This window comes from Camelus bactrianus, chromosome 12, assembly GCF_048773025.1.
Source record: "Camelus bactrianus isolate YW-2024 breed Bactrian camel chromosome 12, ASM4877302v1, whole genome shotgun sequence".
NCBI classification, from domain to species: Eukaryota; Metazoa; Chordata; class Mammalia; order Artiodactyla; family Camelidae; genus Camelus; species Camelus bactrianus.
Genome location: NC_133550.1, coordinates 16,366,930 through 16,377,962, shown reverse-complemented (window position 1 = coordinate 16,377,962; position 11,033 = coordinate 16,366,930). Strand labels below are relative to the sequence as shown.

General features: G+C 40.3%; 1 protein-coding gene across 3 annotated transcripts in view; it reads right to left on the bottom strand.

The window, feature by feature from the left end:
- Positions 1–2,910: 2,910 nt before the first annotated feature.
- Positions 2,911–11,033, bottom strand: part of LIMA1 (LIM domain and actin binding 1) — a 71,062-nt gene continuing 62,939 nt past the window's right edge. For all 3 annotated transcript variants that reach the window (XM_045523513.2, XM_010964276.3, XM_045523514.2), the window contains exons 10-11: positions 6,293–6,426; positions 2,911–4,810 (exon numbers count right to left, since the gene is read on the bottom strand). In XM_045523513.2, coding sequence (XP_045379469.1) covers positions 3,805–4,810; positions 6,293–6,426 — 1,140 coding nt within the window. In that variant the 3' untranslated portion in view covers positions 2,911–3,804. The remainder of the gene's footprint in view (positions 4,811–6,292; positions 6,427–11,033) is intronic.

Sequence of the window (11,033 nt, the reverse complement as noted above, 5' to 3'; positions counted from 1 at the left end):
TGGTCTCGCCTAGTCTTCTGCACTAGCAGCATTGTTTTTGCTCCCAAACTTTTTCTCCCTTCATGTCCTTCCATGATCTCAACCCTTTTTCACTGTATATCTCTTAAAATGGAGTTTTAAAAATCCTTTTATTCTTCTCATGGGGACAGGGAAGATATCCAAAAGAAAATATATGAGAAAAAGAAGTCCATCATGGCCAATGTTTAATGAGGTTTATTCTATGCCAGGTACTGTACTGAACATTTTACACACATTATTTAACTTCCCCATTCTATGAAGTAGCTGTTGTTTTATTTACTGTTTTATGGATGAGTAAACTGAGATCCAGGGAACAGCTTGCCCAAAGTTATATAAATAAGTGGTAAAGATGAGCTGAACTAGAAAAGTCTTCAGACTCCAGAACCCTGAGCCTTTATTCTACAAATCTCCTTAATTTTAGATTTCCACATTTGAACAGTTTTGTGGATCTACATAAACAAGGAAGGGAGCCATAGACAAGAAACCTCCAAAATGTTAAGCTCTAAACTGTCCCTCAATTGCTGGAGAACGCTGAACCCTGGGTGTTATCTATTAAAGCCTGGCTACAAGGTTAACTACCACAGTCTACCTAGAATGATCTGAAAAAAGATTAAAGATCTAATCTTATCCAAGGACAGATACTCTATCTTCTCTAGTAAGGCACGCTTACTGGAGAAGATAAAGAGTTTCAAAGGTAGAGGAAGATGAGAAAAAAATGAGCCATCCTAAGAAGTAGTCTAGAAGGTTCAGTGGTTCTCAAACTTTAGTGTGCCAAAGCTCAAACATTAGCTGTCCCGTCTCCTGCATGGAGAGTTTGCTCAAAGTTTTCTGGGCCCCATCTGAAGAGATTCTGACTCAGGAGGTTCAGAGTAGGGCCCATGAATTTGCATTTCTCATTTCTAACAAACTCATATGTGATGCCATTGCTGCTGGTCTGAGAACCACTGCCTGCAGCTGTTTTTGTCCAAACCTAGCAACAGCTTAATGGGAACTATGCTATAGTCAAGATACATTTTAAAAGAAGTAAACTTTCCCCATCTGACCCCATGGGAATTCAAATCAAAGCCACAAGGAGCAAAGAATACACTAACATGGCACATAGAAACTGACATACAGTGATCTTGGTCTCAAGGTCTACTCCTAGAAAATCACATTTGTACCATTTCTCAACCTTCTGACCGTTAGCAAACGTATTGCTGATGAAATACGTAATGAAAACAAACTTGGTACAGGTTTCACTTTGGCCAGGAGTGGTTCCTGCCAGCAAGCTGGTAGAAGAACTCAATTGGCCCTGTAGCAATCATGAACAGGAGTCTCCTTAACCATCTCAAGTCCCAAGCTGGCCCCTTTCCCTGCTTCATCAACAGAAAATCTTACATCACCCTATTATCAACATTGACAAAGTCCAAACATTCATTTGTTCATTCATTCATTCCAAGAGCTGAGAGAATAAACAGTAAGGACTCTATCTGGCTGTCAGTTCTTTTGTTTTCAAAGAATGTTTAGTGTCATCGGGTCATTTTCTTGATAAGAATATCCTTTTATTATATTGATTATGGAGCTAGTTCTTGTCTCTACTCTCTGTACCGATGTCTATCTTAGCCCTTGAAAGGCATAGAAGAGCGTTCTTCTAAGGATAACCTCAGTCCCCATGTACCTGATAGTGACATACTCAACTGATACCCCAAATGCTGGCCATAGGCACTCAGACTTTTTTGTATAAAGTTAGTAGATATGGTGAGTACCATGTGGATGGGTTAGAGTAGCAGTGAGTTAGAGTAAAGGTAGCTAAATGCAAGTCAAGACTGGATATTTCACAAATGTCAGCAAGCATTGTTCAGTGGACAGGGCTTTCTAAATGACTTCAGCCTGTGGTGGGGCCAAAGAGCAGACAGTAGTACTCGGCCATCTACTTAGAAGACCAGGCAAGACCTTGAAACACACAGTGACCCTGGAAAATATAACAGATGACCCAAAAAGCTTGCCTATCACGAAGGAAATCTACACTCCCATTTAAAAACTAAAAAGGACCTTAATAATTGGGGCAGTTGCCTCTGTAGGCAAGAAAATCAAACAACCAACTATGCCACTCCCCAGAGTAGAAAACAAGTCCATTTTGAGCAGAGGTGTTTGGAAATTCCATTTAGCATTTAGGCACAATTGTAAGGTAAATTATTGAATGTTGAGTACAATTAACAATTAAAAAAACCATCACTGTATTTTCAATTGGTAAAACAAACGGCTCATTTCAAATGTACACACTAATTCTCTTGCCAGGTTGCTTTCAATTTTCAAGACAAATTTGTCTTCTGGGAGGATGAAAGCCTAAGATCAGCCTGACACCACCACCTAGTGGTGATATTTATACACAGCACTTCTCTTCACTTGAAACCCATTTGCCTTTTCTACCCAAGCTGCTAAGGTAAAAGTAGGTCCTAAGAGACACTAACAATGTAAGAAAAATGGAAAAGGAACACTGAACAGTTTGAATGTAAATTAAAAGCTTTATTGAATAAAAATGTTTCAGAGTAAGCAAGACTGTAAGAAAGCAGAATATTTTACATCTCTAAAAAATATTAAAGCTAAATTTCTAAAAATGCAGTACAAAGAAAAGCCGATAGCTTAAAACACCTCTCTCCCCCAACATACAGTTTGGAGTATCAATTATGTACATCAAATGCACTCACGTTTATAATGTTCCAATATCTTAATACTAGAAAAACCATCTTCCAAAAAGGCCTATAATTGGTTTAATTGCACCCTAGAAAAACGGTCTGCCATAAAAATCAATACATTTCAGAGCTTGTAAGTATTAAAAAACTAATGTCCCAGAAAGAGGATATCAGAAGTAGAGTACAGGGTTTGGGGATCTGAGCTCAAGTGGTTTAAGGCGTTTTGTTTTGTTTTGTTTTCCCCTGTTATTCCTCCTTTAAACTCCTCACTTTGCTCTAATATGCAACACGGCAAACAGCAATACAAAAGATTTTATAAAAATATTGCAGCTTTCAGTAAATTATGAGAAGCACAGATACCACCAGAGAAGGAAGCAATCGCTTGGGGTGTAGTCAAATTCATTGGCAAACACCATAGCTTATTTGGGACACAGCAGTTCTTTCCAAGCACCAAAGGTGCTCAAAAGGTGTTCCAAAAAGATGGTTGTGCTATAATTCAATAATCCAGTTCAGAATGTGGTTTAGAGAGCAGGATACAAAGCAATAAATTCCCCATACATATCAGAATAAGAAAATTAACCTAAATTTTTTTTAAAAGACTAAATATTTGATCTCTTAACAGAGGAATACTAAACGATAAATTGTGAATTCATGTAAAAATATATAAACTGTGCCCTTTATACTAAAGTGCATTCAGTCATAGTGTTTGGGCCCCTAAATCCCTTCTGCATGTTTCCTAATTCCATAATTTGATTTTTCGTGTAGCAATGTACTAATAATCATCTCTTGATTTTCATATTGTCTTTTGGGAATACAGTGGAATCTGGACCACATCAGTTGGAATACCTCACTCACTCCCCCTCATTAGACCTTAAAGTACTTGTGATTATCATCATTGCTAAAAGAGAGAATTTAGATAATGTTATCTCCAGCATTTAGAATTGGTTCATTTAAGCTGCAGCAGGGGATTTTTATGAAGCAAGAACTCTTCCAAACTTACTTCCACATGAATTACAGTTCATGCTAAGATGCTTGTTTACGTGCATCACTTTGATAAAGGGCAGTGGCTCACTAACACTAACACAAATTTAAGGCCCAGCATCATTGCAGTTTGTTATTCTTCATCTTCATCCTCATCATAGTACCGATTTCTCTTTATCTGTTCCTCCACTGACAGCTCTTTGACTACTTCTCCCTCCCAGAATCCCACATCCTGGGATTTCTGATTCTGAGTAGTGAATTCGTTAGTGGAGGTGTTGTCTGCAAAGCTAGACCAATTTTTAGACTTGGGTTCTAATGGAGACTGCTGTTTGAGAAGATTTTGATCACCTTCATCTAAGTTTGCACCATTTTCAATAAGATTTTCACTCCCTATCTCAAAACTGTGGACTTCCTTACTTCTCCCTGCTTCCCCTCCTTTCGATTCCTTGTTTGGCCAGGTTGCTTTTCCCACACTCCCATTTTTCTCAGAGGCATTGGCATTTTCCATTTGTTTCCTTTCTGCTGCTATACCTCCCCCAGACTCCTCACTCTGCTCTGGCATGCTCCAACCTTTCTTGATAGGTGGGGATGAGGTTTTTGGGCTCTTGACTGAAGAGGTTCGAAATGAAGCTGCTACGGTGAACGGGCGACTTCTTTCCTTCAGTGAAGATGATCGTCTTAGCTTCTTCAGATCCAGATCTACATCCTCTGGAGCTTCAGGCTTGCTGATTTCATCCTCAGGAGGCCACTTAGGCTTGGATACTTTGATCCCTTCCTCCAAGGCACTTCCTGAACTGCCAAGTTCAGTGGGGGGTGGCCAGGCAATTCTCAACTTCTTGGTTTCAGCTGGCTTGTCTTCTTTCTCCAGCTGGGAGGAGGCCTTGGCTTCCATACTTGCAGTCAGCACACCCACCTTGGCAATGGGGGCATCTTCTACCCCTGGGCTCTGAGGGGTCTCCCCTGCATTTGGAAGTTGGACTGATCTCTCCAGTGTCTCTTCATTTTCATTTTTGCTTGCCCACAGATCCTTGTGTGGTCTGTGTCCAAAACCTTCATCATAGTTGCCTTTAGATTTAAAGAGTTGATTGAAGTGAGGCTTGCAATAGATTCTCCCATGCAAAGAGGCATATGTTCCTAGACTGTTGTTTAAAAAAAAAAAGAGCATAAAGTTAACCTGTATACTCTTATTTACACCAGCAGGCTGCAAACTGGAAACTCTAGTATTTTCAGAAGATGCTAAGTGAGAAAAACATCTTTAAAAGTACATCAGTCACCTAGGATTCTCTACCCCCTTTTAAGTATATTTGTTTTATTATCCTTATTAAAAAACATGCTCACGTCTCGGCCTGAACCTTCACAAGCTCTTCTTCCATCTGGTACATGCTTCCATTTTCAAATGATTTCACTCCCCTCTGCCAAAACTATTGAAAAAAAATTACTTCTTCCAGGAAGTCTTCCCTAGGTAATCCCACCTAGGCTCTGATCATTCATATATTTCTTAAGTATTTATAATGCATAACTACTTTTAATGATATTCCTTTGTAAAAAGTTGACTCTTTCCCCTCCTAGTTTCCTATGTATATTGTAATTTAAAAGCATGTTTTTACAGGAACGGGTATAGTGCTCTGCAAACGGCTAGTACTCAGTAGACTGAATAAGGGAAAGCTCTGGTTAACAGGAGAAAGGCGAGCAGTAGCCAGGAAGCTGGTCTACCCTAACATCAGTGCTGGACTGGCCTTTAGGAGATCTGGTGTCTCTCGCAGGGTAACAAATTTTAAAGGACGGTATAAAAACAGCAGCATTTCTATAGAAGACATAAAAATTCAAAAATTTAGAAAAATGTGCTTTGGAGAAAAAATTACAGTGGGCAGAAAAAGAACCATTGAGTGGAAGTTACAGAGGCACATTTTGGCTCAACAGAAGGGAAAGTTGTGAAGCTAGAGCTATCCAGCTGCAGTGGGGTATCAACCCCCGCAGAAGTGCCACGCAGATGCCAGGACATCTTCCAAGAGTATGCTGGAAGGGATGCTTGCTCTGGAAGGAAGGCTGGAGGAAGTGACATCCTGGTTACTTCCTTCTCTAAGACTATGATTGAAATGTAGTATGGAGTATTTCCCCAATTTGCCCCATTTATATCCATACTTTGAGTTACTTGGAAGAAGTAATACATCATTATTTTCTCAGAAATAAAATGAAGCAATAGACAGAAGAATACATGGTCTATGATTATTTATTGCTATTTCTACCATTTATACAGTGCTAGGGACACTTTAAAGTAAGGGCTTAGACAAGTATCTTCTTGAGATTTCTTAACCTTTTGATTCTATGATATCAAGGGAAAACATTGTACTAAATTAGGTCATAGGGTTTTACCTGCAACCTACATGATTTAAGCTTCAGTCCCAACAAGTAAATTAACATATCAGGTACCAGGAAGTTCCAAATACCACTATCACCTGATATGAAATACTTGTTACTAGATGGTACTTTTTACTTTTTTTCAGGGACCTTCAACAGCACACTGTTAGCACCACAGATTTTAGCACCAGTGCTCTAAAAGCCGAAGACTCCCTCTGGAGGTCCAACTATACAGAGAGATGGCTTGTTTTGCTCTGACTTACCTAAGTTTGTTGTTGCAATAGGAACAACGGAAGCAGCTGATGTGAAACACCTGCTGGTTGGCCAAGAGACGCTCCATTGGGTAGACTGTTTTCTGACATTCCACGCAGGTCTCTCTTGCAGGCGCCTGGAACTTCTAGGAAAAGGAAGAGGGCAACTTTAACTAGCACAGGCAGTGATGAGTTAGTACTCTGCTGAGATGGACCCCGGGATTTACTTTGTTGTCTAAGGACTCCCTTACCCGGTCTGTCACTTCTCAGAGGCACACTAAGCCTGCTATGATTCTGACAGTTGACTCTCTAAGGCCAAGAGGCTCTCCTGAATACCTTTCCCAGATTTGTATGGCTGCCCTAAGTGTAGCAGCCACTGAGGATGGGTGGAGCTAGGGCCGGACTGCAGAGAAAGGCTTCAACAAACCACCACACACACACAAAAGTACACACAAAATGTTTCCATGGACAGGAAATTAGGAGAAAATGTCATCGCATCACACACAAAAGAATGAAGTTTGATTGTTTAGTTCAAGTCCCAAGTTAAAGCAGGACAGACTTTTATAAGAACAGATTCTGAAGGGGATATGTTTCAAGGAGAGAAAGAATATTTGGCTTTGGGAATTAGGAAAAGACACTTTGATAAAGCATCACTTAGTCCCCTCTATTTAAAAATCTTGACTTGCTCAATCCACTAGACATAATATTTCTAAATAAATCAAAACTGACACATAAATGGAACATTTTAAAAGAGACACACTCTTTTATTAGGACTTGAGAAGAACACATAGCCCAATAAAGCTGTAGGTTCTACAACCTTTTAAAAAAACCAGTGGAGAATAAAACTAGTGTAATGGGGGTGGGAAGTCATAATAGGGAATTTACGAGCTGTGTGTAAAGTGTGGAATATGGGTGAGGTAATCACAGCTGTTGCTAGTAAACTCAATCCTAAACAACATAAAATAGCTGGTGTTCTTACACTGATGAAAGCTAGAATTTCAAAACTGTTTTTACATGATAGGAAATGATCACATGGCTACTAGGGGAAGGAGTCCCTAGGTGTGTGTAGCCCTCAGCTTGTCCCAGCAGAAACACCTCAACCGGCAAATGCAGAAGCAGCTTAGTTAAGGTGGCCAGGAAGCTCTCTCAGCCACCTTGGTGGCCCCTTTGCTGCTAAGACCACTGCAGTGGTAAAAAATGCACATTAGTCTCAAGGCCCAGGGCCTGAAATGGTTAAGGTAAACCTAAAATAAGCCAGATTATGGGCAAGATAGAATTTTGATTTAAAAACCTGAAAAAAGACCCATAAAAAATTCAGACTGCTGGTTCACTTGCCACATGATTCCCTAGGAGGCAAAGCAAAAACTAGGAGTAGTTTTCCAAGTGCATTTGGACAAGAAATGAGAGTAGAAAATGGGCTTAAAATGGAAGTAAAGCAAAAGATCTATAAAAGGGAGTTCAATAAAGTAAGTGGCAAATTCCCAAATAGCACCCAAGGATTTAAGAATGAAGGTGGAGGACCGAACGTTAACAGCACCCCCTCCACTCCTACCTAGGGCTAGAGTCAAAAAGGAAAACGTAAAGACCACAGCTACAACCTAGTTTACCAAGCATAAGGGAGGTATTTAAATACGATTCAATGTTATTGTACTGAAGGCTCTTGGAAGATATTAGGGCCTTATTTGGAGCTCAGAATTGCTTTTTCTTATATGGGCACTTCTAACAAGACAGGACCTAAGTGGAAATGATCTTGCATACTTTAATTAGACTTCTCTAAAAGGGCTAGGTCCTTGTCTAGCAAGCAGGAAACGCATTCAAATGTAGAATAAAATTTGGGTATAACAGTACAATTGAAGTCATTGGAGAGCGCCTGTACAGACCACTATTGACACAGTGTAAATGTAATAGGCCAAATGTACCAACTTATCAGACTGAAAATCTTTCTCAGCTGCAGGATGAATGCTATATTTTTTAACACTTAGGAGAATAAGTGTTCATTCTGGTCAGTAAAGACAGAGCAGGAGACAAATTTCACATAGTAGAGGAGGAAATGAGTACTATGCTGTTAAAGGGCAATGGAGGACGACAGAGCACGCCTCCCTTACACACACACAGAACGCACAACAGGAGAAGGGCACGGCCCGGTGAATAGAAAGCTGAAAGTTGAGCTCACATTAGGAGGAAAGTGGAAGGCAGGAGCAGAAATTAGGTACCGGGAGCAGGAAGCAGAAGCTGGAAGAGACAAACAGGAACCTTCAATGAATACACGGCATTTGGTGTGCCCTGGAGTGCTTTACTGCAGCTGAGCTGAAACTCAGTTACAGACTCAGATCCAAGAATAAAACCACGTGTTCTTTTCTTTTTCCAGTAACTCTGCTAATCGTGGCAAAATCAGCCTCACTCAAATCTACCTGAGGCTGGAACACGTCCCACCTCAGGATAGCAAGCTTTTATGAGCCTTCACCCACACACTGAGTGTCTCATTAACAGTTCTTTAGTGTCTTACTACCTCCCACACCTGACCCACAATGGCTGTCTCTTGAATGGAGCCTTCATCCACACAAGCGAAAAGTCATTCCTCTCCTTAACGTCAAATTAATAGACTCGTAGCTCAAATATCTGACTAACCACAAGCTTCTAACTAGCCAGACCTACCAGAATCCCACTACTTCTCTTCATTTTTTACATAAGCCCTTTTCAATATTATTTAAGGTTTATGCAGCAGCTGCTCAGGGGCCCTTATAGTTTCATAAAGACAAGAGGATCCCAACATGGTAATATGCCAAGTCAGAGTGGCTGCGGCTGTGCCTCCCTTTATTTCCTCTGTCCTGGGCTCTCAGCCACTTTTCGGTAATTGCCCCCATGTCTATTCAGACAGCAGGAAGCATAGTCAGCGCCCAAAAATCCTACCACCATAGGCCTGGCGTATATCCTGCCCATGCCTTCATGGCTAAAACACTGCCAATATTAGAACGCTAGGCATTTTTAATCTTTACAATGTATTTTTTCAGTTAGTAAGGTTTTTTTTTAATCTCCCCTCCTTCACCATTTTTCACATGTAGATACTAAAGCACCAAGATGTCAGATGCCTTATCAAAGTCTGCAGTCACTAACAGAATTAAAATTAAAATTCAGAATTCCTGATTCACAAGCCAATAGAATATTTTCTCTATTGTCTAAATTCTCTGAATTGTCCTGGAATAAATTTCCATAATTAAAGGAAATTCTTTGGGGAAAGAGAGCAGATGCTAACCCAAATGAAAATCAGTTCACCACAGCACTTTGAACAAATGACAGCCTTCACTTCGTTTCAAATTAAAATATGTAGATAGTGTCTTTGGGATATTCAGGGATTAATGAGGTAACGTATAAATAACTGATGTTCCTAAACACTGTCATGCCTTTCCCATCTGAGGGATCTTACAGGCCTTCTGCTGATCAGCATCTACTTACAGCTTTTTTCCAATAAATTTTTATGACTTCATCTACATTCTGCCATTCTCTTGCCTTATGTATATTTTTTAGTCTAATGAAGGCTCCGGTTGGGGTACATGTCTGTGCTTATGTGGTGGGGAGGAGAGTGGGCAACAGCTGGCAATAAGTGGTGATGCTATCTAGCCTTTAGACACAGTGAAGAAAATTCTGTGTTGATGTCAGGCCTCTATTCTACAGATAGAACACTACAAAAACCCTTTCATTTCCTCCTTCCAATTTGTGCAAAATATCTAGGTAATTAAACTGAAATTATTCACCATACAGGCAGTGGTTGAGCTGGCTCTGTACAGCCTTAATGCTTCCCCTAGTTTTCTGGGAAACTCTTTGTGAAAGCATTTTGAGGATATTCATACCTTGAATTGATAGCTCTGTGTGTAGAGGAAGGGTTAGGGCTCTGAGAAAGCAATAATGATGTAGACAGGAAGAAAAGATTCTAGATGCCCTTCTAGCATAATTCCAATAGATTTGCAAAATAGCATAAAACCTCTTTCCCTATCCATTGAGGAAGAAACAGGGCACAGAGGGGTGGTTCAGTGCACACCCTCTCATGCAGGCTGCCATGTTTTCTCTCCATATCCACCAGCAGAACCAGCCTAGGAACCTAGGACTGGGCTGTCCTGGGCCCAGCTGGGTCAAGTAGGAGTTCCCAGGGCCAGTCACATCTCCTCCCCTATCCTCCCCCTGGGAACATTTAGAGAATAACTCCTTTCAGTAGGAGGACATAAAAGCTTAAGAGACCTCTGGGTCTCTTGAGTTGAAAGGTCCTGATCCTTCTCACAGGGTCCATTGAGCTCTAGACCCAGAACACCTTTTTTGAGAAGGAACCTGTAACTTTAACTTCATAGCACCAGTCTCATCAACTGAACTATCTGGCCAGTGTTCAAAATACACAAAATCTTTACTTTTAAAGACCAGTACTGGGTTTTTTGTTTGTTTGTTTGACTTTATTAAGCTAAAATTTGAAATGAATTGAATCTTTACCTTAGATGTCCTATTTTCAATAACAGGCACTAAAGAACAGTTTTTCCAGGATGTGTGGGACCCAAAAATCTATTCCGAGTGAATAAGTTTATTCTTAGCTGTATTTAATTTCCCAAACCGGAGAAACAACTTCTGTTGCACCGTCTATAGCTATGAGACCAGTTACGCCAGCAGGTCTTCCTATAAACACTGACGTCTCTATATACTTGCCTGCAGAATATAAAGGGTAACTTGGAGGAAGAGAAGATAAACAGCCCTTAAATAAGAGTGGAATGTG